General features: G+C 57.1%; 6 protein-coding genes across 6 annotated transcripts; 3 read left to right on the top strand and 3 right to left on the bottom strand.

Moving 5' to 3' along the window:
• Positions 1-93: 93 nt before the first annotated feature.
• Positions 94-1806, bottom strand: SODALDRAFT_378420 (UPF0029-domain-containing protein; the record flags this gene model as incomplete). Its single annotated transcript, XM_028614980.1, has 4 exons — positions 94-124; positions 209-292; positions 432-1441; positions 1708-1806. The coding sequence occupies 4 exons, from the start codon at positions 1804-1806 to the stop codon at positions 94-96; spliced, it is 1224 nt and encodes a 407-aa protein (XP_028467127.1).
• A 27-nt stretch (positions 1807-1833) lies between these two features.
• Positions 1834-14547, bottom strand: SODALDRAFT_350485 (transcription-associated protein). Its single transcript, XM_028613483.1, has 3 exons — positions 14101-14547; positions 13844-14001; positions 1834-13778 (listed from the first exon to the last, which is right to left on the bottom strand). Exons 1-3 carry the CDS (start codon positions 14153-14155, stop codon positions 2181-2183), a joined length of 11811 nt encoding a protein of 3936 aa, XP_028467126.1. The 5' UTR covers positions 14156-14547; the 3' UTR covers positions 1834-2180.
• Positions 14548-14800: 253 nt separating this feature from the next.
• SODALDRAFT_332757 (hypothetical protein) lies at positions 14801-16105 on the top strand. The gene is made up of 4 exons (XM_028611798.1): positions 14801-15310; positions 15389-15396; positions 15461-15905; positions 15978-16105. The coding sequence occupies exons 1-4, from the start codon at positions 15280-15282 to the stop codon at positions 15995-15997; spliced, it is 504 nt and encodes a 167-aa protein (XP_028467125.1). The 5' UTR covers positions 14801-15279; the 3' UTR covers positions 15998-16105.
• On the bottom strand, positions 16096-17194 carry SODALDRAFT_359200 (hypothetical protein; the record flags this gene model as incomplete). The annotated part of the gene is made up of 7 exons (XM_028614162.1): positions 16096-16140; positions 16207-16257; positions 16409-16437; positions 16574-16701; positions 16761-16861; positions 16924-17010; positions 17138-17194. 7 exons carry the CDS (start codon positions 17192-17194, stop codon positions 16096-16098), a joined length of 498 nt encoding a protein of 165 aa, XP_028467124.1.
• Positions 17195-17387: 193 nt separating this feature from the next.
• Positions 17388-18437, top strand: SODALDRAFT_359199 (hypothetical protein; the record flags this gene model as incomplete). Its single annotated transcript, XM_028614161.1, has 5 exons — positions 17388-17433; positions 17536-17607; positions 17683-17867; positions 18076-18185; positions 18356-18437. The coding sequence occupies 5 exons, from the start codon at positions 17388-17390 to the stop codon at positions 18435-18437; spliced, it is 495 nt and encodes a 164-aa protein (XP_028467123.1).
• Positions 18438-22047: 3610 nt separating this feature from the next.
• Positions 22048-23769, top strand: SODALDRAFT_156920 (hypothetical protein). The gene has a single exon (XM_028606905.1). It carries the CDS (start codon positions 22329-22331, stop codon positions 23550-23552), a length of 1224 nt encoding a protein of 407 aa, XP_028467122.1. The 5' UTR covers positions 22048-22328; the 3' UTR covers positions 23553-23769.
• The last annotated feature ends 48 nt before the right edge of the window (positions 23770-23817 follow it).

The following is a 23817-nucleotide window of genomic DNA, read 5'->3' as shown; positions in this document are numbered from 1 at the left end:
CGTGCTGCAGGGGTATGCAAGGAAACTCCGATCCCTGGCTGTGGTGGTAGGGCGTATCGGCAAGAAGGGCTATCGCCTGATTCTTCTCTGGGCTCACCTGAAGAAGAAATGAACCTGGTCGATGCTTTTTTTTGGGGGGGGGATGGGCGGTCGCGTTTTGGAGCCAAAAGAAAAACAACGACAAGACTGATTGGGAATCTTGATTCACGAGTGGTTTATTCTGGCGTCGGACGGGGGGAATGCATCTGTGGCCTGTGGTTCTGTGGTTCTGTGGTTCTGGGGTTCTGTGGTTCTGGGGTGTTTTGGCTGTTTTGGCTGTTTTTATTTAGATGCCAATGATATCTTGACGAGCCGGTAATCTGGCTATCCAACTATCCAACTTGGCGATGACTGCATTTTCGACTTTTATTCCCATCTTCCCTCTCCCTCACCTCCCCTTCTTTTTGCCCCCCGATTCACCACCACCACCACCACCCCCCCCCGCCTTCCCACCAACCCCCTCCCCCAAAAGCCGCACGACAGCCTCCCTCGCAACAGAATTAATCACAGCAAACCGCCTCGGCCCAAGCTTCTGCCCACCATACCACCTCGTCACGACCACCACCACGTCCCACGCATCCATGAGCTGCAGCAGCCTCAACACGCGCCCGCCCGCCGCCGTCTCCCCGTCGTCGTCGCAGTCCTGGAACGTCGCGCCCGCGGGGGTCCCGTCGGGGCCGCGGGCGCGAATGCGCCAGGCGGTGATGTTGTGGGTCGCGGCGCGGGCGCGGCGGTCGGTGGCGAGGAGGTGGGAGACGTAGGCGGAGGCCTGGGCGGGGGAGGCGGCCGGGGCGGCGCGGGCGAGGAAGGTGGATCTGAGCTCGGTGTAGGGGTCCGAGAGGGTCCAGGGGGGGGAGGGGCCTAGGGAGGAGGGGTCGTCGTCGTCGTCGTTGTCGTCGTTGTGGTCGTCTTCTTCCCGTCCTTCGTCTGCTGTTGCTGTCTCCGAACCCGGGCCCCGGGACGATTCAGATGATGATGCGCGGGCGCGAAAGCCCTCGAGGGCGTCGAAGAGACATACCGTCCCCGGGGAGAAGGTGGCGAGGACGCTTTGGCGGAAGAGGGCGAGGGCGTGGGCTGCGGCTCCGGGTTTTGCGTTTGCGCCTGCGGAATGGGTTGCGAGCACCACAGGGGGTTCGGAGGCCGGGTACGAGGGGGGGAAGGAGAGGCGGAGGGAGAGGCGGAGGGAGAGGCGGTTGGATGATTCTGATGGGTTGTCGTTGGACGGGTCCGAGGCGGCGGTGTCGTCGTCTGGGGGTGGGAGGACAAGGATGTAGATGTTTGGGTCCTCGGGTGACGGGGAGGGGGTGAGGGTGCCGTCGCCGTAGATGGAGTTGAGGGCTTCTATTTCGTCGAGGAGCTCTTCTGAGGGTGACATGGTGGTGTGGTGGTGGTGGTGATGAGTCTGAAGATGAGTATGAAGATGAAGATGAAGGTGATGATGGTCTGTCTGTTTAATTGGCTCGAGATTCAACTAAACATGTATTTACGATGGTTAATTATGAAGAATATGAGAGTGGAGTGTCTGAAATGTGAGAATTATAGATGGTTGTAAAATAAAGTAAAGTCAATAAAGTAAAAGAATATAAAAGAATATATTCCTGAGAAATGATTTGGTCACTTGAGGGAATTGAGTGTGAAAGTTCCTCACTGTGTCTAATGAGTATAAACACGGTACTCAAGTGACTTGAGTAGGTGATGGTGGCAGTGGCAGTGGAGTGGCATGGCAGTGGCAGTGGCAGAGTGATTGGGCCAGCACATCAACACCATATGAACCACCAAAAAAAGGCGGAAAAGGGGGAAATAAAGGAACAATATTAATAGAGCCAATAATACATTGAATTAGAATAGCCTTGCTCTGAGCAAAGAATTAACAGTGATCCCCCTTGTTTTCCCACAACTCCTCCACCTGTATGTAGGTGCCTCAACTGTTCCAACTCTCTCCTGTTAACGCCATGCTTCTTCCACGGACAGACTCGACTCGTCCCCAATTCCCAGACAAAGACAGCAAAGAAAAAGAAAAGAAAAACAGAGAGCTAGTAAAACAGTCCAAAACAACTCCTTCGTCCCATGATAATCATTGTCTCTTCACACTCCTCACACCTCACACTCCACTCGACTTCCATCACACACACCCTCCCCCCCTACAAACACGGCATCCACAGCGCATCGCACTGCGCCAGGTTCATAGGATTGACGGCCTTGGCAATCAAATCAATGACCGTCTGGTTCGCCGGCAAATTGCTCGTCGGGCTCTGCGCCAGGCTCGCCGCCCTCTTCACAATCGAGTCCGTATTCAGCTGCACCGACTCGCGCAGCTGCTGCTCCGTCATCTGCACCACGCGGTGCGAGCTCGTGAACCAGTAAATCATCTCGTCCCGCACGAACAGCGTCAGCGCGTGCTCCAGCCCGTGCTCCGGCACCAGCAGGCACCGCGCCACCGCCATCAGCGCACAGCTGAAGATCCCTTCCATCCCCAGCGGGCCCATGAGCGTCTGCAGGTTCGGCGTCAGCCGGAACGGCACCGGCTCCGGGTTGTGGAAGAACGGCTTGTTCGGGCTGAGGAACGACATGAGCTCCGACCCCCAGATGCGGCCCGACGCCCGCGCCACGTGCATCTTGGGCGGGTACCGGTTGTGCATGTACAGGATGTACGTCATGAACGTCAGCGTCGCCAGCTGGTACGACAAGTGCCGCCGGAAGAGCCAGAACTCCGAGTAGTGCGGGAAGATGCGCTGGAAGTACTCCAGCGCCACCGTGTGCGGCACCCACTTCTCCTGGATCGCGTTGAACACCTCCAGCCGCGCCGTCGCGCCCTGCTCGCCGTGCTTCGGGTTCTTGCTGTCCAGCACCCCGCGCAGCTTCTCCATCGTGAACAGCACCGGCTCGTCCTTGGACATGCCGTGCCGCCGGCAGTGGTCCTCGTACACCCCCTGCAGCGTGATGTACGACGTGTCCTCCTGCACGATCCGGATGTGCGGCGCCAGCGGCACCATCAGCGGCAGCGTGAACTGCAGGTCCCGCCGCCGGCTCTCCTTCCGCCGGTTGAGCGTCTGGTTGAGCTGTCGGAACAGCTGCAGGATGCGCTCCTCCCGCCGGCAGTGCCGCGCCGCCGGGTGCTGCACCACCCACGAGTGCACGCTGGCGTCGTGCCCGCGGATCCGGAGCCGCCGGTACGACGCGCTGATCGACCGCACCAGGTCCACGTTGGGCAGGAACCGCTCGATCCGGATGAAGTCCTGGTTCTTGTCCTTGTGTTCGAGGTACTGCCCGGGCATCTCCACGTCGTCGAACCTCTGGTACCGGAACTCGCTGAGGTGCGGCGAGAACGCTTCCAGGTTGACGCGCGTCTGCCGGCGGTCGAGCTTCTCCTCGAACTTGTTGCGCCAGTGGCGGAGCTTCATGATGTATTCGTCCATCGTCGGCTTGACTTGCACGAAATCCGCCTCGAACGACTTCTTGATGTGCGCTGGCAGGATCGTCTCCGCGAATCGCACAATGTTCGTCTCCGTCGCCGGCGGCAACTTGATCTTGGCGTACGAAGACGGCATGCGACTGACATACGCCAGCGCGTCGTTGAGCAGCGCCACGATGAGCCGGTATGCGTCCTCGTCGGGCGGGCATTTGAAGTTCTTCTGGATCTGGTCCACCATCGTCTCCATCGACAGGGCGAGAAGCGGGAACGCCGACTTTAGGTGGCTCATAATCTCCTCCGTGAGCTCCCAAGGAGGCCGCTTCTGTCCACGACCCGGCGGCGCCTGGTGCATCTGCTGAGACGGTGGTCGTTGCTGTGCTTGCTGGGGAGTGGGTGTCTGTTGTTGATTTGTTTGTTGCGCCGCCTGTTGTGCCGCATTGTTCTGCTGCTGCTGCTGCTGCTGCTGCTGGCCCGTCTGGCCATTCGCATTCGCATTCGCATTCGCATTCGCATTACCCCCCGGAGCAGCAGCAACAGAAGTATTTCCGTTCGTCGCACCATTCGTCGCACCAGGCTCCGTCTTGACCGCGCCAGGGGCAGAAGAAATAGACGCCTCCCCGCCGGCCGTCCCCGGTCTCGAACCAGCACCATCTTGCTTCGGCAGCTGAGGAGACGCCGCGCCCGGCTGCCCAGGATTCGAAGCCGCCGCCGCCGACTGCGCCCGCTGCCGCGCCTTCTCCTTCGCCTCCTGGTTCTTCTTGATCACCGCCATGTCCTCCCGGTTGGTCCGCAGCTGGAAGTACAGCGCCTGCGGGTACGACTTGGCAATCTTGGTCAGGATCTGGTGCACCCGCGGCGCCTCCTTGTGGCCCAGCCCCGTCAGCAGCTGCGGGATGAACGTGATCCAGTACCAGATCGGCGTCTCGCCCTTGAAGTCGTCGAACCCGGCCGCGATCGTCCCGCTCGCGTCGTCCAGGCTCAGCAGCCACAGGATCCGCGACAGCAGCTTCCGCGACTTGGCGTTCTTGTAGCTCCCCGCCGCCTGCAGGTACGACGTCACCGCCTGCCGCGCCGAGTTGAGGTCCGTCGGGTCCTCCTTGAACTTCCGCTCGTTGAAGTACCCCCACTCGGCCCACGCCTTGGCCGCCGTGATGTCGAAGAACAGCGCCGTGCCGAACGCCTGGTCCGCCTCCTCCTTCTGGTTGAGCTTCTCCAGGAACATGCCCTTGAGCGTGTAGAACTCGGCCTTCTGCGGCGGGTTGAAGTAGCCGAGGTTCGTGTTGTTGATGACGTCCAGCCCGCTCGTGAGCTCCTCCGGGTTCTCGTAGTGGCACTTGGCCTGCTCCCGCAGCTTCAGGAACGCCTCCTGGATCTCGATGTTCGGGAGCGTGTAGATGCGGCTCAGCTGGCTGATGCACACCTCGGGCAGGTTGTGCTTGCGTGCCACGTGCGCGAACCGGTTGATGATCCACGCCGTCTCGTGGTAGCCGCGGTACGCGAACGACGCCCCGCTGGTGTTCTGCTGCCCGCCCCCCTGCTGCGGCAGGAGCTGCAGGTACGTCTGGTTGATGAGCCCGAAGATGTGCTGGCGCCAGGTGACGAGGTCCTGCCACGCCGTGATGTCGTCCCACACGTTGGGCAGCCGGTCGCGCCACGCCGCCAGGAGAAGCTTGAGCTCGCCCGACTTGACGTCGAGGTTCGCCTGCGTCGTGCCCGCCAGGCTCTGGCAGATCACCTGCGCGTCGTGCAGCTCCACCAGCTGCTGGAAGTTCTGCAGCAGGGGCACGTGGGCCCGCGTCAGCCGCTGCGGCAGCTGGTGCCACTTCCGGATCGAGAGCTGGATCGCCTCGTCGCACGACTTGGCAAACTCGACCGGCGACTCCTGCTTGTTGTAAAACTTGAGCAGCGACATGAACGCCTGGAAGAAGGCCCGGCGCGGCGTCGGCGCGTCCATGACCCCCTTGATGAGCGTGTCCAGGGCTTCGCGCTGCGCGCTGTCCTGCCACATCTCCATGTTCCGCCAGGCGCACTCGAGCAGCAGGTCCTGGAAATTCTCGTGCTTGGCAAAGTCCTGCAAAATGTCCCACTGCTGGAGCTTCTGCGCGCAGAGCACCCAGTGGTCCTCCCAGATCATGTACTCCCCCTGCGAGAACGGGACCACGCCGGTCCGCGCCTTGATCTGCGCCGTCTCGTACATCTTCTGCGCCTTATCCCACATGCCGTTCTGCTCGTAGGAGAGCGCCGCGTTGGTCTCGACGAACTGGCACCGCCGCCGCCACGTGCCGTAGAACATGTCGTCCTCCTGGAGCGTGGCGTACAGGTCGACGAGCGCGTCGAGGTTGCTCTCGCGCACCTTGACCGACTCGACCTCCGGCTGCATGGCCGCCCTTTCCAGCTGCACGAGCGCCGTGTACCAAGCGTCGTACGTCTTGGCCTCGTACTTGAGCACGTGCGGCGGCATCTTGCAGTCGGGCCACGCCTTGGCCGCGCCCTCCAGGAGGGACTGGACCACGTTGGGACGCTTGTCGATCTGACGGCTGTGGTAGTCCTTCGTCAGGAGCGTCACCATGCCCCGTTCGAGATCCGTCCGTTCATCCCGGGCCGTGGCCGACCAGTAGAGCGGGAACAGGGCCACCCAGAGCTGGTGCGCCAAGGTCGTGTCGGCGTGCTGGAGCTGGCCGAGCGGTTCGACCAAGTCGCGGACCTTGAGGTCGGCCATCTCGCTCATGAACCGACGATGCTGTGCCATGAGGGCGTCGTACTTGTCGTCCGCCATGTTCGACGGCTCTCGGGTGTCCCTGGCGTAGACGGCACACAGCCGGCTGACGGGCATGATCCGGAAATCCTCGTGGTGCAGCTGCGCGGCCGTGTTCAGCTCGACGCCGCCCAGTAGGAGCTGAGACGCCTGGGCGAGCCAGAAGCTATCGGCGAGCGTGTCCCAGTTCTGCGACGTCAGCACGTAAGAGAGCCGCGCCGTGGCCGTCTTGGAGAGGCTCTTGTCGAAGATGGCCATGAATCGGTTTCGCATGTGCACATCTTGCGCCCTGGTGCCTATCAAGAACGCGTGCTCCATCCGAACGGTGAGTTCTGTCCGTGCGATCTTCGGGTCTTCGTAGATCCGGATAACGAGGTCCAGGAACTTGGACAGCATGGTCGGGTCTTGTCGGTGCTCGAACGAGAGCATCTTGTGCAGCACAGCCGTCTTCTCCTTAAGCGTGGGCCACGTGCCCTCGGACCGGAATACCCAGCCCTCCACCATGGAGAGGATCTCCTCGCACAAGGCCATGTGCATCGACTTCTCCACAAGCGTGGCCAGGACGCTGAGGAAAGGCCGACGGTGATCGCCCAGCACTTCCATCCGCGAGGAAATGGTCTGCATGGCCCTGAGCATCAGAGTGGTGGAGATCTCGAGGTCGTCGGGCGACATCTCGCCAGGCGGGGGAGAAGCGTCAGGGCCCCTGTTAGCGGCGGCGGCGGCGGCGGCCGGACCGGCTTGCAAGCTAGCTTGGATGGTGTAGTTTTGAACGTGTTCGCGGGCCAGTTTGCTCTGCAAGGCTTTCATGAGGACGGGGATGTGCTGGTCGATCACCGTGGGCTTGCGGTGACCCAGCGACCACAGGAGATTGACCCCGGAGGTGTAGTTACCGGCCGCCATGGCCTCCCCGGCCATCGCAGACAGCGACTGGATGAATTCGGACGTCGGGGAATCCGTGTCGACCTCCGCGTCGGCATCTTCCATGGGGACGTCTTCGGGCACGGAATCCAAGACCCGTTTGATCGTCGGTTTGATATCCCGGCCGCCGTCGAAGTTCGGGTCCGCCACGTGAAGGCAGTCTTGCACCTCCGGGATCTCGCTCTTCAGACACTTGTCGAGAACCTTCTGCATCGAAGCAATGTTCCTCTGTATCCAGTCGTCCGACTTGAAGTGAAGGATGATCCTGACAATCTGGAGCGTGTTGATCACGCTCGTCAAGAACTTGTCGTCGAACTTGTCCTTGTCGGACGGATCGGTGGCCAGAACCGCCTGCGTCTTATCGCTGGCCAGAACCGCCTCGGTCACATGGGGGAACAGGTCGACGTCCAGGTCGGCCCAGTACTGCGGTTGGAGCAGGTTGTAGAGGAGGGCCATCGCCTTCTGGTACAGCTCGGGTTGAGGCGTCGGCAAAGCGTTCACAGACGACGGCTCCTTCGTCTTGGTAGACGGGAGCTGATACCTCTCGTTGAGTTGGGCGATGAACTCGATCAGATACCTCACCATCTTAAGGCGGCCCACGGGGGGGATCTGATAGTCGTTCTGGCCGGCCGGGAGCTGCCTAGCCGTCGGCGGCGAGGACATGACCTGATCACCACCACCCTCCAGCTTCCGCTTCCTAGCGGCTGGGGACAAGGAGGACGCGTCGACGACGTCGCGGGCCATGGCGTCGCCGGTGGCCTCCACCCTCCTCTGCTCCCAGAGCCAAATCAACCACATCATGTTCAGGGCGAGCTTCTTAGACTCTTGCGACGCATTGGAAGGCATGGCCACCTTCCTCAGCGACGTGATCAGGAGCATGGCGTACTTGTCTCGCGACTCGTAGAAGAGATCGGGGTGCCGGACAAGGAAGTTGAACGTGCTCGTCATCTGCTGGATGTTCAAGCCTTCGTCGGCGAGGACCCTGCGCGGTGCCACGGCCCAGGCCGCGTTCCTATCGTTCGGCGCAGTGCCCAGCCGCTTCGGAAGGACCGGTGCGATCAGCTCCAGGGCCTGCGTCACGAGCGCCCGGCCTTCGTTCTGGTTGGTCTTGAGCAGCGACACGTACACCTGCGTGACGATCTTGACCGGCGTCTCGTACAACGCGATGAAATACCCAATGACAACATACGCGGCATGTTTGTTGACGACGTCGTCGAGCCGGATGAAGGTCCAGCAGCTCTTAATGATGTCTTTCCTGGCCTCCTGGATGGTCTGGTGGTGGTACTTGACGAGCATGGCAGACAGCTGGAGAACCTCGAACCTCGTGTGGTCGATCCCGGGCTGGGACAGGTCGTCCGCGTCTTGGCTGGTGTCCTGGTGCGTCTTCCAGATCTTGGTCGTGACCGCGTCGATCACGCTTCGATCCATCAGGCGAGGAGTCCCCTGCGGCGGCGCATTCCAATTTTCTTGCACGTCCATGGCGATGATGGGGTTGACGACGTAGTGCAGCAGGAAGCGCTTCATCTTCTGGGAGACGTTCTTGGACGAGTACGCATCGAGGCACTTGAGGACGGCCGCTTTCCAGACGTCGACGGAACCGCTGTTGATGATATTCTTGTAGATGTATGAGATGAGCGGCTGGGCGTCTCGGAAATCCCTAGCCGTGACCGCCTCGGCCAAGCTGAGGAGCGAATCCAAGTCCTTCTGACTCCTCTCGAGGGACTTCAAGAAGATGGACATGACCTGCTCTAGAGCCTGAGATGCCGGCAGGCGGAGGGTCGCCGCGATGGAGTAGTTGCGCAACTCGCTCTCGAGCTCCTTGCCTGCCTGTCTCAACCATGCCAGGATCTCCCTCTTCTCGACCCAACCTTCGGAGCCGGGCCACCGGCTCAAGGAGTTGAGGAGGTTGACGGTGTTGATGACGGCCACAAACTTGGCGCCCTGGTCCTTGGAGGCGATTTCCTGGCAGGTCTGGATGAGACCGTCCACGGCGGCGACCGCCTCCCTCCGGAGCGGACCACTGTCTGGGTGAGCGAGCACTTGAGCCAAGAAGCGACCGTACTTCAGCTCGCCCATCTTCGGCAACAAGAAAGCCCACATCTCGGCCGGATACCGGTTGAGATACTTGTAGAGGGGCGCGCGGAACGGGCTGATCTGCGTCCGCCGCAGCTTCTCCTCGAGGTCCAATACCAGGTCGATCAACCGATCTTTGAACGTCTCGGCGGCCGGAGGGAGGAGGTGGAAGATGTTAAAGACCGCCGCCACAACCTTCATCTGCGCATGTTGCTCGAAGTAGGTGAAAGAGAGCAGGTGTAGTACCCCCGGGTCAGCCAGGACCTTGACATGATCCAACAGACGAGCTCCGATTTCCACTTTGAAGTACGTGGTAAGCAGCTTAAGCAACCGCGCCAGGTTGTCGAGCCCGTGGCAGGTGAGTTTCTTCGGGTCTTGGAGATTGGCCAGCACGGGTCGGAGCCCTCCCTGAAGCAGGTCCTTGGGCAGCTTGTTTGTCTGCTGCAACACGGATTTGAGAGCGTCGTTGGCGGCATCTATGGTGGCCTTCGAGTCGGAGTACAGCGACTTGAAGAAGACGGAGACAATCTTGGCTCGCGTCGCCGCGGTGTTCTGTCCCTTGGCAAAGTCGTCGAACCCCATGGCCGTGCTCAGGAGCTTGATGCAGGCCACCCGCAAGTTGACGATGTACTCGTGCGTCCGGAACTCGGCGGGCTTGTTCGCCAAGGACTCGTCGCTGGCATCGGCCAGGGCAAGCGACTCCATCAGAAGTCTGTTCAGATGTTCGTCGAACACGACCCAGTCGTGCTTGAGCGTCATGTGGTACGTCATGGCATCGATGTAGCCGATCTGAACGGGGAACGGCAGCGCGCGCAGGGGCTTCGAATAGATCGGCTGGAGGAATCGGTCCTTGTAAGGCGCAATGAGCTCCCACACCTCGCACGACGCCGCCTTGGCGATCAGCTCCAGAGACCTCTTCGCCGTCTCGCGGACGTGCCGGTTCATATGCGACAGTTCGCTGTTGAAGTGCATGCAGATCTGGGGAAGACGGTTGCGCTGCTGCTGCTGTTGCTGCTGCTGCTGCTGATGGTGTTGCTGCTGCTGTTGGCCGGGAGGCATGGGAACCGGAAGGACGTCTTCCTTCTTGATGTTCTTGGTCACCCTCTGCAAAAGGGTCTCGAGGGTCACTTGCGCAGTCGACCTCGTCTTCTCGGGCAAATCCTGAGGCATGTCCTTCACGACATACATGAGCGCACGGATGAACTCCGTCTGCTTGCCGGTAGCCCACTGGTCTCCTAGGTTCAGCTCCGTGAGGAGGAAGTTGATGCCTATGGTGCCTCCGGCTTTGGTGAACCATTCTTCCTCGTAGCACGCGTGGCAGAAGGTCGAGGCCAGGTTGTTGACAAAGGGGAGGCGTGCCACGGCATGCGTCGATCCCATGATGGCCGTCGCCGTGCTGTAGATTTCGCGGATGGCCCGCTTCGCCGAATCCCGGACGTCCGGATGTTCCGACGACAGCGACTCGACGATGGCGTCGGAGAAGACTCGAGTGGAGATGTAGAGAGGGCCCTCGCCTGCATTGGGGTTGAACTGGCTGTAGGCATGCTTCGCATCCACGAGTGACCGGCCAATCTCGACGATGGTGAAGTGCCTCGCAACGTTGACAAGGAACGAGCTGGCGTCCTCCTTGAAGTCGGGCAACGATTCCGCGAACATGATCGCTTTGAGCAGGTTCCTCACCAGGATGTCCTGTTCATTCTTCTTGGCGATGGACCTCTCTCGATCGGAGACGTCGAACGCAGACAGGTCAGCGTCGAGCTTCCTGGAGAGGAAGTCCTGCGCTTGGAGCCGGAGCAGCCTCGGGAGATCGTCTGGCAAGTTATCGAAGCCGATCCTCAACTTCAGCTGGGACTTGATGTAATGGAACGACTGCTTTTTGTAATAGCCGTCATGCTGGCGGGACTGGTTGTTGCCCTTACTCGGCCTGGGGGCCTCCATGAGCTTGCGGATGGCCAGGTCGATGCCCAGCTCCGCGGGAAGCGCTCTGTCCTTCTTCGAGCCCACGAGCCGAATATCAAAAGTGGTTGGGTCATCTGCGAATTCTGAAAAGTCGAGAGGCTGCGGTCCAGTAATGTACTTTCGATTCCTGCCACCGAGCTTTCCGAGGATCCTCATCGTCGTGTGCGCATGGAAATGGCTGTAGGGATGGGGCCGGAGATGGTCGAACAGGGCCGTCATGAGCTCGTCGATGACCGGCGCCATGATGGGATCGAGATAGTCAGCCGTCAGATTGTCGACACAGAGCTCCAGGGTCCTCAGACCCTGGCCGACGAGGTCGGTGCTGGCGCGCAGGGCGACCACCAAGGGCCGCATGAGGAAGCTGAGGTGCGGGAGCAGATTGCTCAGCCGAGCGGGCACCGTAAGACACAGCTCCACGTAGAGATCACGCTCCGACGGTTTCCGTGCGGCCATCAGGAGTGTGTTCAGTACGTCAAGAAGCATCTCCAGCAGAGGGAGAATCTGCTTGTAGAGGTGTTCAAACTTGCCGCCGCCGATGCTTCGGAACAGCGATCTCAGTAGGAAGAAGTAGTTCATAGGTTCCTCGGCCCGCGTGGAGAGCTCGATGGACTGGGTGACAATGTCGACAACGTGAGGGAGCAAGACCTGTTCATTTTGGTTTGCGAACAAGGTAACGGCCATGAAAGCCAGCTTGAAGAGTCGCAACAGGATTGCGGACCTCTTTATGTCTGCCGAACCGACCTGGTCTATTCTGTCCATCAAAAAGCGCAGCAGCATGCCGCAGAAGCTAGGCGATGTGGCCTCGCTCGCTAGGAAGAACTGCATGATATGCAACAGCCCCGTGTGCTCGAAGATCATGTCGTAGAGGTGAGGGATCTCCTGCTGGAAAACCTCGTGGAAGGTGGCGGGATCGATACAGTGAAACACGGTCGCGAACGTCTCCAGCAGGTCTTTCTCCTCCTTACTGCTCGAAACCATGTAGAAATTGGCCATGTACTCGACGGGAGACGTGTACTGGGCCTCGCTGCTGGGTTTCTCGGTCTCGTAGTAACGGAAGACATAAGCACCTTGGCGGAAGAGCTTCACGATGATCTTGACCTCCTCGGCGGTGAAGCCATAAGCCACGTCCTGCCACTGGGGGGGCGCGTTCTGGAGGTTGACATTGGCCACGGCGTTGCAGCCCCTGAGCTGATAGAACGTGTTCTTCAATCCATTCATAAGGTTTCGGAACAGGAACTTGTTGTCGGCGACGGGGTCCGCGCCCCTCTCGCGAGGGTTGCTGGTTTTGATGGGCATCGCGGTGAAGATGTCGGTCTCATCCCAGTCGGGCGGTTGATCCCTGTCGGCGAGGTAGCTCTCGGCCTTGCCGTCGGCGGCCTGCTGGTGATACAGCTTGGAGAGCTTCACGGCATTGGGGTACTGGCGATTCATGGCTTCGAACTTGTCCGCAATGGCGCTTAGGATCATCATCAGATAGTGCCGGGCATCGACCTTGTCCTGGAGCTTGGCGATGCACTCGGCCATGTTCAGAAGCAGCTTCGCACTCATGGTCTGGAAGCTCGTCCCCGGGTAGTTGTCCTGCAAGTTCTTCGTGTAGACCTCCACCGTCCTGCGAATCTGGTCGGGTGTAAGCTGGTCCCTGACGTGGTGGATCAGGTCCGCCAGCATGCTGTAGGCGAGAGGCCGCATGGTCTCGTGTACGGTGAGCCCATCTCCAATCAGGGTCCTCTCATCCAGGAGCTCGCCAATCTTGGGCAGAAAGATCTTGCGAAAGTTGAAATTGATGATATGCCGAATAGCAACAAGCAGTTCCTTGCGCGTGCTCGACTTCTCTCGGGGACAATCCTTGAGGAGTCTGACGACAATTTCCGGCAGGGTCGGCAAAAAGTCCTGCAGCTTCTGGGAGTGCTGGCGGAGAAGGTAGGCGAGAAAGCTCATAGTCTTCACCTGAGCCGCAATGAATTCGCCAAAGGCCGCCCGGTTCCTGATGAGAGGGCTGACTCCGGTGAAAATGTCCCCCCCCCTCGCTTTAGCGTCTGCATGTGCTTGTCGCTGCGCACTCGCTTGCAGGCAGAGGAAGCCTTTGATGAGCGGCACGAATGCCGTGACGTTCGAGGCGACGAGGTTCTTGTACGCCGGAAACAGCGAGACGACGATGATGGGGCATTCTGAAAGGACCTTGAAGGAGGACATGCCCTTGAGGAGCATCCGATTCTGTTGCTGAGGATCGGGGCCGAGATCGGTTACCGAGGCGACGGGTGATCCGGGTCGAGGGGACTGAAAGTTGGTCTGGGAACTCCCCGGGGTCGAGGGCGCACCGGCGGCGGCATTGGAAGGGACGGATGTGTTATCGAGCTGCTCGCGTACGACCTTGTCCATTTGCCTGAACAAATCCTGGATCAGCGACAGGAAAGGCTGCACCTTCTGTCCCAACACCTTATGTTGGTGCCGCATGATGTCGGAGATGATCTTGACACATAGCGTAGCATTGTCTTCGTTATCGGTCCGCACGAGTTGCATGAGGAGGTCGACAACCTCTTCAGCGTAAGGTTCGAAGGGTTCGGTCGGGACGTATGCGGTCGGTAGTCTGTGGAGGATTTCTAGAATGCAGTTGCGGAGTTTCTGGTGCGAGTTAGAAGGAAGGGCATCTCCTGTGAGAAAGAAGGGGAGGCAATCGGGAGCCTTACCTGCTCCGGGGAGCTGCTTTGGAAGATGCATGGTCCCCTCAATATGCTGATGAAGATTGGCATCAACTTCTTGAGGAAAGGTGTGTAGATGGGACCTGTGGTGTAGTGATCTAAACTGTCTCGCAAGGTAGTTGCTGCCTCAACCCTGACCTTCGGATCTGTTGTCATCAAGATGATGTCAGTAGACCATTACTGTAGAGACGCGTGGCAATGTAAAGAGCACGCAACAGTCGAGGTGCAATAGGAGGAGTTCCTACCTAGGTCCGGCGTGCTGAGTCGCTTGACGACATCGTCTATCGTCGTGCCAGACATTACGGCAGCCCTTACGACGATGGAAGGTTGCAAGCGCCGCGTTGGCTCATGGAGGTCGAGAAATCGGGCAGCGTCGTCGTAATCGGGTAGTGTTTTGCGACAGTACTGAACTGGCTGGTAGGGTATGGTCTGTATGGCCCAAGTCGTCTACCTAGGGAAGAAGGAGGAAGATGATATCGAAGGTGGGTATGGAGGGGTATCGTATCTCTGGTTCAGTAGAAGGAAAGGGACAAAAAGACGGGACGGAGGAAAAGGAAAATCGAAGGAAAGCTCCTACAGCACCATTCCGTAGCTGCCCTTTGTATTCATTTGCAGCAGAGGGCTACTACAAGCTTCAAAGGTGGGTAGTATCCCGACAATCGTATGTGGAGAGGGAAGTGGTAATGCAGGCACTCGAGGTTGGTCCTAGGAATCAAAGGTGCCTGTAGACGTGAAATTTCCATGAACGCGAAAAGCTGGGGGATCCCGTCACCAATTCACTTGACGCTAGGAAGTGCAAAATCTTTAATCCGGAGTACCTATATCTTTAGTAGCTTGTTGTAATTGGTTGAATGCATCTAATCTTATCTTATCCAAGCTGGTGCTCTTATCAACAACATAATTCAGGAGATGGATCGCGAGATTACGGATAATAACCTGTGACTCCTTCTGTCCCCCCTCTAGTTCTTAGGCCCAGTGGGCCTTGGATATTTCACTCGATTACTCGCTTTTCATCTCCCGCTATGTGTTACTTTATCTTTGACACTTCTTAGAATGTACTAGAATTTGGCTTTCGTCTCTTCGTCTATTCGTCTTTTACACGTGTAGATCCTTCCTTCACTCACTTATTCGGTTCGATTATAGACCAATATCATCCTTCGCAGCTTCGCTTTGGCCTCTTGCAAACATCCTAGGAAGTTGTACGGGGTGTGAAAGACTTCCGGTTGAACCTTCTCTCCGCAGAAACACCCTAATATTGACTGACTTTGTGTCTCGACTCATAAACTCCCCGAAGAAGAAAAGGGCCCTGGAAACTTACAGAGCCGGCGTGGCGTTAAGTGGGATCTGTAGCCAGAGTTCTCCATCTGCCATACTCACATCTCTCTTCAAACACCATCCCCGAGAGTCTCGCGAAGCTTCACAAAATGAGTGGACAACTCACGGCTTTCGTTTATGGTAAGTACGCATTATATGATCCCTGACATCCATCTGAGGACTTATAGCAGGAGAAGAAAAGCTCACGGATTTTCGCAGGCACCCTGGTACTGCTGCCCTCCCGCCCTTCCAAGCTTCTACACGCATGACTGACCCCATCTTTCTCTACAGATGGACCCTCGTGTCTTCTTCAGGGTCGTGCAGGGCAATTCCGACCCGCCAGAGGTCATCCGGAACCTCTACACCTTCACGCCCGCCATCCTGCACGGCTATTGTCGCCACCGCGTCCGAACTGCCGACTATCCCGGCATCATCCCCGAAGAAGGCCGTTCGGTCCGAGGCATTTACGTCACCGGCTTGACGGATGCCAACATCGATAAGCTCGATTCCTTCGAAGGCGACGAGTACGAGCGTCGGACCGTCAAGGTCAAGCTTCTGGAGCAAGTCGGTGATGATGATGCCGAGGGCGAGAGCTTGGTCGAGGGCGAGGAGAAGACGGCCGACACGTACGTGTTCATTTATCCCGACCAGATTGAGCGCGGCGAGTGGGATTTTGAGCATTTCCGCCGTGAGAGGCTCAGGTACTGGGCGAGGGAGGAGTTCTCCTTCGATGATGGTGAGTATCGCCCTGTGAATTTGCCAAGCTCCGTGCCCGTCGAAATTTGGTTGCTAATGCATAGTGCTATAGCGGTTGACGAAGCCGTCTGAGGTAGCCCAACAAAAACGGACTCTGCTGAGAATATGAGGCTAGGACATTGGGCAGTAGAGAAGCACTTTAGAAACAAGATTTAACTCAGTCAAAGACATCATTCCCACAGGTGCGCCTGGAGATCAGCTCCGGACTTTTCTCTCTAATGTTGGCATCAGTCCCCCTGTCTAGACGGATAACATGATCAGGACATATAAGTGTTCTGCACCATTTGATACCAAGGACGGTCTTTGACCATATCCCGCATATCGAGGACATCCTATCAGGCATGGATTTCTTCTCGCATGAACTTGATCAAGGATTTGCCTTGCCCTAGCTCCTAAAATAATCTCTTGCTAACCATTCAGAAGACTATACAGGCAGTCCAACCACCAATTTGCTGGGGAGGAAAAAGGGGTACACGCCCTCACTTCATGTGTGCCGGTGATCTTCAGCCCTTCTGTTTCAGCGATCAAGGCTCAATTTCCCGTCTCTTCAACGAGACAAGTGCCTAAATATGGCCCGCTACGCCAGTTCATTGGCAGTAGAGCTGTTTTGCAGGATCGACCCATATCATGGAGGGTCCCTCGCATTACCATGAGTGGCGTGGGTGAGTGTCAACATGGACGAAGGACACAGGATGTTATCGGGACAAGCCTGCTGGAGATGAAGGTCATCTGGCAGACCTAGGATTGAAAGATACGCAATATCAGGCATGGTCATGCTAACATGTCAGGGGGAGGAGTATGGTGTGTTCCACTAGGGATCTCTCGCGGGCCGAACACAAAGGGGAAGCAAAGACGAAATTGGTGGAAAACGTGCGTGATACTGTAGGAACATTCGAGGACGATATGGCCCAGCAGGCAGAACACGCCGGACGACGACTTGCCATCTTCTCACCATCAACCTAAGCTCCCACAGGCTCTGCCATCCGTCTCAGTGGCACCATTTGGTGGCTTTGGAAGCAAGAGGCGTTCAGATGAAGGTGATCACTGTTGTGAAACAGCAGCCATGCCCGTACGGGCGGCATAGGCTTGGTGCATGTGTGTTCTGGTGCCCTCCCCAATAAGATGTCGAGACGTACGCGTGGCTACTTATGACAGCTCACTCGTCCTTCCGGCGAGTTCAGGTAATTAGACTGGATTCATCGAAATTGCCACAAGGGAGCAGCACAAAACAATGGTTGCGGACGGCATCACACGAACATGGCCCAGCATCTCAAAGGGTTAGCTAATTGGATACGTGGTTGGTCCTCCAATCTTGCCACTCATTAGACCAGAGGCACGGGCCGTTTAGTTTGAATTTCCCGTCATATTTCATGGAAGGGAACTTTTGTGTCGTTTACGGGAGGGAGGATGGTCATCACATGTTACACTGTTGAGTAGGAACACTGAGGAATTACTACCATTCATGCATTTGCAGAATGGACTCTTCGAACAGGTCATCGAACATTGGGGTCAGTGAGAGGCATAGGAGCCATAGATCGAGACGAATGGCCGGGGGAAGGCGGATAGCCAACACCAACACCTTGGAGATCTAAGTTCATGCGAACAGCCAGAGGCCATGTTGTGGCGAGGTCGCCCAGGCAAGAATTCCTCGGCTGACTGGGTGGGGGGGCAGAGCGACTTGGGTTTGGCCCTTCCAAGAAATTAATCTTGCCCTTTAATCACGGGGTTGACCAACGGGATCGTTCGCTGGCCCTCAGAGGAGATTCAGGAACACCGCCACTCACTTTCTCTACAACGTACCCGTCCATGTAAATTTCTGGGGCGCACCCTCACTAGCATCTCATCCATGACCTTGGCTGAGGAGCGGGATCCTCGCTTCATCGCCGGGGCAGGAGGCGGAGACAGCTCGGGGAATTACGTTGGAGGAAACCATGGGGTTGGGGTTGGCCTAGCCCGTGCCCGTATAAACCGAAAACTGATATATGTCCGGAAGCTGGGATTAGGGCAGATTACCTAGGACCGTAGTCGAAGGACCGTAGTCGAAGTAACGTAACGTTCTGGGATGGGAATCGAGACGAGGTTTCCAAGAGGTCTTCTCATCGTTACTTTTCGTCATATTCGTCTTGCCTCGGCGACGACTGACCTCTCAGGGTAGACGCGAACTCATCTCACCCCGGCTGGCACTGTCCGAAATTGACACACTGTACACATCATCGGCGTCACGACAACTTACGCAGGCGGTAATGGACTGGCTCAGAGCGTGACAGCGAGTACTAAACGTAGGGCGAGGTCGGCGTCCTTGGTCCCGGTCACATAGCTGGTCGCATGTATTGAAGGGCAGTTGTTGAGAGCAAGGTTCGAAACAGTAAAAATAGAGACAAAGAGAAGAAGCGCGCGAAAAAGTGTCGGTGAAGTGGTGAAGTGGTGAAGCGGTGCTGCCAACGTCTTTACCGACCCGTGGGTTTGGATACGGCGCTTACATGAGGCCGGCCAAGCTGGCCACATGGTCTGAAGGTCAAGTTGGAACCGGCCGAGAACGGTCGAGAAGACGTCAAACGGAAAGGATAAAAAAAAAAAAAAACCAAAGGAAAAAAAAGAAGTGTCGGTGAAGTGGTTTTGTCGACGGGTTTGCAGACCCGTGGGTTTGGATACAGCGCTTACATCAACGTTTTTGCTGGACTGATTCCAAAGCCCAACATCCAGTTAAGGCCATAGTAAGAAAGGTCCGTTGGGCAGCTAGAGGGACCGCGATGCAAACACACAACTCATCGTATGGCTGGCGCTTTAACGTGTCGTATCGTAGCTCGTCGGCTGTAGCGGCGCAAAGAGGCGGCATTATTACGTTAGGTTCGAAGTTGTTCGCGGCTTTCAGATGTCGCGATGGATATTTCGAAGGTGCAGTGTGTTGTCATTGTCATGTCGTGCTTCTGGGAGGTGACTGGCTGCTGGGAGATGGAGGAAGATCATGCTAGGCCAAATTGGGCGAAGTACCCACCATGGTGAAACCAGGAGCGTTTCGAAAACGTGACTTAGTCATCATCTTGAAGAGGGATGCACGAAGTACTTACGCAAGTAACCCCGCCAAGATCGATGGCTGACAAGCGTGAGCCATTAACCATGCCGTGCGTAGCCACAACGATCAAGGCAGCCATGTGAAGTGCTGTTGAGCGATATAATTGACTCTATGGAGCAAGATGCAAGTGCGAACAAAGTACATACGATACAGCAGAAGAGAAGTACTTCGCACAACACCTGACGTAACAGTTCCAAGGCTCCGATGGTACCTTACATATCTCGTTCTGCGGGCTACCCTCGTAAATAGAGCCGGGGTGACATCGGCCATCCCTTCCGGCAAGTTCCCGTCCAGAGATTGGGACTTTTGGTCCTTGGTACCTGCCGTGGTACCGAGCGAAAACACTGAAAACTCTGCCTGCCACAAGTGGAGCAGTCCACAGTTCTCAGTTCTTCCTTCCCCGGCCCTTGTTCCTTCTCTCCCCCGCACCCCTCCCCTTTTACCTAGGGCCGGTTTTTTGTGTGCCAAGCCAAAACGTTGCCCTCTCCTCCACTCTCGTTGACCTGGACCGTTTCCCCCACACCACCAGCTTTCGATTGCCCAAACAGAACTGTCGACGGGAAAACATCCCATCTTTTTTCATCCGGATCTGTCGACAATATCAAGAACCAGTTCCGACTAAAAGAAGCGGACTCTATCCTAAAAAGATTCTGCCCTGGCTAGAATGAAACGGCCCCGTGGGCTAGAACAACCGACTCGGACTTAGATCACGTAGCCCTCCTTGTTCGACGGGTCTTAGCCGCACTTTCACCGAGCCAGCCTGACTGCCGTTTTGCGATTCGATCGAATTGCCTCCAAGTGGCTCTCTCTGCCACGTTGGAAGTTGGGTACCTGCGTTGGTGCCTTGTTAGTGCGCCGTTTTCTTTGGCTTCTTTCCTTCCCCGTGGGTTCGGAAGATCCCCTTAGTATCGTCGTTGGTTCTTCCCTCTGGTGCCTGGAACTCGAGTCAAGTCGTCTCAACTGCCGATAACCATGATAGAAACGAAGATGCTTGATATCAATTACCTGTGCGTCCTTATGGGAGGAATGACTTTGGGGCATTCAGCTCCTCCCTTCCGACGACCGGTTCGTCGCCTCCTGGAGGCATGTCAGACTGATACGGTAATGCTTTCTGGCTGTTCTGCCCCGCTTATTGGCATCTTTTGCCCTGAGCCAGACATTGACGACGAAAGACGTTGCACTTCACACTCACATATCGTACGGATTCGTATCCGTACGAAGTACAGTAATTGCTACTCCGTACAGCAAAGGAAACGATTGAGTGGTGTCGGGCGAATGCGAGATGTCATGAGCCTGGTGCTGCATCGAACATATGACTGGCCACCCGATCGAGACCAGGGTTACAACGCACATACAGCCAGACTCTATGCTCCGACCGCACGGTTCGGTCTGCCCTCCTCATTGGAGGCCCCTCCTGCGGCCAGGTGGTCAGGTACAAACGTACGGATACCCCCGTACAGTACAGGCGTACGGATACGTTGTACAGTACGTTGTATCCACATTCGCCGATCCCAACCCCCCGTCAGAATCCGAGTCTTGGCCACCACAAAGGCCAACGAACACGAACGCGACTCGCTTGTCCTATTCATCGTCTTCAAACTTGGTCCAATTATCCGCACTTCATACTCCGTACGGGCGAAGAGCCGATGTTGATAGGGTCAGCTGGCGCGTGAACAGTTCTTTGTTCCTGTCGCGTCATGAAGCAGAAGACTATTTCGGCCTTGGTCCACCAGCTTCTCTAACCGTCTCAGACGGGCGGGGGAAACGGCGAGAAAGACAGAAAGAGGGCGGGAAAACAGAGACCGTTGACGCAGTTTGAGGCATGTTGCGTTCCCTTTTTCTATTGCTTCTTTTCTTTCTTTCTCTTCGGTCTGCCGCACTACTCATTTGCTGCTGCAGTTCTCCCCTTCCGCCCCGGTTATACTCTTCCATCTCGGCCGTTCGAACCCCATCGTGCCACAAGAAAATGGTACCTTGCAGTAGCTCCTCTTGTTTGCCTGCGACCTGCAACCTGGCTCCCGTGTTTTCACAAGGAAAACCGTCCTGATCATGCCGTGCTTGGCCCGCGATTTTACCACGTACAACGTAATTACTCAGTAGGACTTCGTTCGAGCCTACCAATCCCATATTACAGCGTACAACGTACATATGAGAAACGGAAACGGGAAATTTCCGTTCTGCGCATCATCCTATCGCATCGCAACCTGCCTCTTTCGACATGGGATGTACAACGTACGTTGTAGGGACAGGGTGTCCCCCTCCCCCTCTTCCAGCCCGAGTCAGGGGTCAGGACTTTTTCCCCTCCCAAGATCCCTCAGATCCCTCCCATTACCCCTGGCAGGCTCTCCACCCATGCCAGGTTACCCCTGTCTGGTCTTTTTCCCTCGGGTCCAGGGCGAAACAAGCCGATGACACCGCTCCACCCTATCAACGGCTTGAAGTCTTCCCCGACCACTCTCAACCACCAGCGCACGCTCCCTGGGTCGATCCGGCATGCCTCGAAACACGTCCTCCATGTGTTGAATCTCAGCCTGAGTGGCTACGCCGTTCCTGACCTTGACCCTGTTTTGGGATCCACGGGGACAGCCCGTGCCTTCTCGACCAGCCCAGCTGTTCAATCCTGTCTTTTTCTTCTTCCTCTCACTCTCCACCGTCCGACCCAAGTCCCCGAGTCCTTGTTCGAGCATCCACATGGCGGGAGCCAGTCGTCTCCTCCGCCCATGCCTAGTTCCGCTGCGGTTCCTGTTTGCCCCCTAGGTCATGCCTGAATCGGCATTTCGTGGCTCCGCCCTGTCACTCCATTCCTCTCCTCCCTCACGAGCTTATGTTTATGCTGTTTTATAAGAATGGCTCGCCCTGCCCCCCTCTAACCCCCCCGGAACCTCCTTTTTCATCCATCACTAGTCTACGCTGCATTCCTTTCGTAGGCTTCGTTGAGTCGTGTGTCGTTTCGACGTCACTATCCTTCCTTTTACTTCTTCACTCCTTCACAAGGCTAGTCCTTGAATTCTTTTCGTTCAAAAATCATCTGCCCAACTTTGCCTGGTGCATTACCGTCCTTTGAACACTCGATTTTCGAACCATCGACAAACATCCAGTCCGATCCGTTCACTCCTTCGGATATCCAGAAGCATCTGCTGTCCACTCGCGCACTCTGCTAGCTAGAGACCGCATAAGATCTGAGATCTGGACCTTTTTTTGCCGTCAAACACTTTCTTCAAACACTTTCTTTCCCAACGCAAACGACATCACGCCAAGAAGACTTTCGTCCGGAACGTTAAGCCCTCTCCTCATCACGACTCTTACAACAACTCTTATCACAACATCGAAATGCTCACCAAGACTCTTGTTCTCGGCAGCCTGGCCGCTCTGGCTAGCGCTCACATCAAAGTCAGCTCTCCCGAGCCCTATGGCGCCTCTAACCTGGACAACAGCCCCCTCTTACCTGATGGCGCCGACTTCCCTTGCAAGCAGCGTATCGGTGTCTACGACGTGGAGGGCGCCTCGAACGTCTACGCTCTCGGCTCGACGGGTCACCCGCTTGCTTTCGTTGGCTCCGCCGTCCACGGCGGCGGCTCCTGCCAGGTCTCCATCACTTATGACGCGAGGCCTGACAAGAACTCCGTCTGGAAGGTCATCAAGTCCATCGAGGGCGGCTGCCCTGCCCAAGGCCAAGAGGGAAACATGGGCAGCAATGCCAACCAGGAGGTCCCCTACAAGTACAACTTCGACATCCCTAGTGACATCCCTGCCGGAAACGGCACGATCGCCTGGACTTGGTTTAACAAGGTTGGCAACCGGGAGATGTACATGAACTGCGGTCCCGTCACCCTCGAGGGCCAAGGCGGTTCCCAGGAAGCCTACAACGCTCTGCCGGACATGTTCGTCGCCAACTTGGAGGATATCAACGACTGTCGGGTCCCCGCCGGAGTTGACGTCGTTTTCCCCAGTCCCGGAAGCAGGGTGGAGCGTCTGAACGGTCCTACTAACGCCTTCGGCACTCCTGACGGCGAACAATGCAAACCTACCGGCTCTCCTGGCGGCGGCAACGGCAACGGCGGCGGCGCCCCTGCTCCCACTGTTGCCCCTCCCACAACTGAGGCACCTGCCCCCACACCCACCGGTGATGCTGGCTCCGATGACCGCGCTACTCTGCCCGGTGGCATCTTCATTCCCGTTCTCGATACCACAACTCCCTATGAGGGTCCTCAGCCCACGTCTGCTCCCGACACGGGATACGAGCCTGAGCCCATCCCCGAGCCAGTCCCCGGGCCCGCCCCCATCCCTGAACCCGAGGCTCCTGTCCCCGTCCCGGCCCCCTCCGAGCCCGCTGGTGATGGCGTCTACGCTCCCGGTACGCCTTGCTCTGAAGAGGGTCAGTGGAATTGCATCGGCGGCGATTCCTTCCAGCGCTGCGCTAGCGGCAACTGGTCCACCGTCATCCAGCTCGCGGCTGGCACCAACTGCGAGCCTGGTCAGGGCGCTGATATCAACATGATCGTCACCCGCAACGGCCGTAAGCGGGCCCTTCGGAAGACCTCCGTCGTCGTGTAGGCGAGTGCGCATGCTAAATTGCATGTGTGTCATGTTGGAATATATACATCCACATGGGAATGATTTTTTAGGATATACCACTGGCCTGGGGCGCAATCATGAAACGGATATACCAAGCCGACTGACACGCAAGGGGCGTTCGTCGTCGGCATGATTTCTTCTCTTCTACTGTACATACTTTATAGACCTGTACATTTTCTTTTATTCTTCTTCCGACATGTTCGACATTTTCTGTTCGAACTTAGGGTTCAGGACCAGGCACTCG

Source organism: Sodiomyces alkalinus (genome assembly GCF_003711515.1).
Source record: "Sodiomyces alkalinus F11 unplaced genomic scaffold SODALscaffold_4, whole genome shotgun sequence".
Taxonomy (NCBI): domain Eukaryota; kingdom Fungi; phylum Ascomycota; class Sordariomycetes; order Glomerellales; family Plectosphaerellaceae; genus Sodiomyces; species Sodiomyces alkalinus.
Note: the sequence above shows the minus strand (reverse complement) of the source record. Positions and strands in the feature narration are given on the sequence as shown.

Excerpts from the sequence above, each read along its gene's own strand:
- SODALDRAFT_156920 (XM_028606905.1), top strand. The coding sequence starts at position 22,329 with ATGCTCACCAAGACTCTTGTTCTCGGCAGCCTGGCCGCTCTGGCTAGC.
- SODALDRAFT_332757 (XM_028611798.1), top strand. The coding sequence starts at position 15,280 with ATGAGTGGACAACTCACGGCTTTCGTTTATG. Across the intron at positions 15,906-15,977 it reads GGAGTTCTCCTTCGATGATG|CGGTTGACGAAGCCGTCTGA; the intron begins GTGAGTATCGCC and ends ATAGTGCTATAG.
- SODALDRAFT_350485 (XM_028613483.1), bottom strand. The coding sequence starts at position 14,155 with ATGTCTGGCACGACGATAGACGATGTCGTCAAGCGACTCAGCACGCCG. Across the intron at positions 14,002-14,100 it reads ACTCAGCACGCCGGACCTAG|ATCCGAAGGTCAGGGTTGAG; the intron begins GTAGGAACTCCT and ends TGATGACAACAG. Across the intron at positions 13,779-13,843 it reads AAAGCAGCTCCCCGGAGCAG|AAACTCCGCAACTGCATTCT; the intron begins GTAAGGCTCCCG and ends AACTCGCACCAG.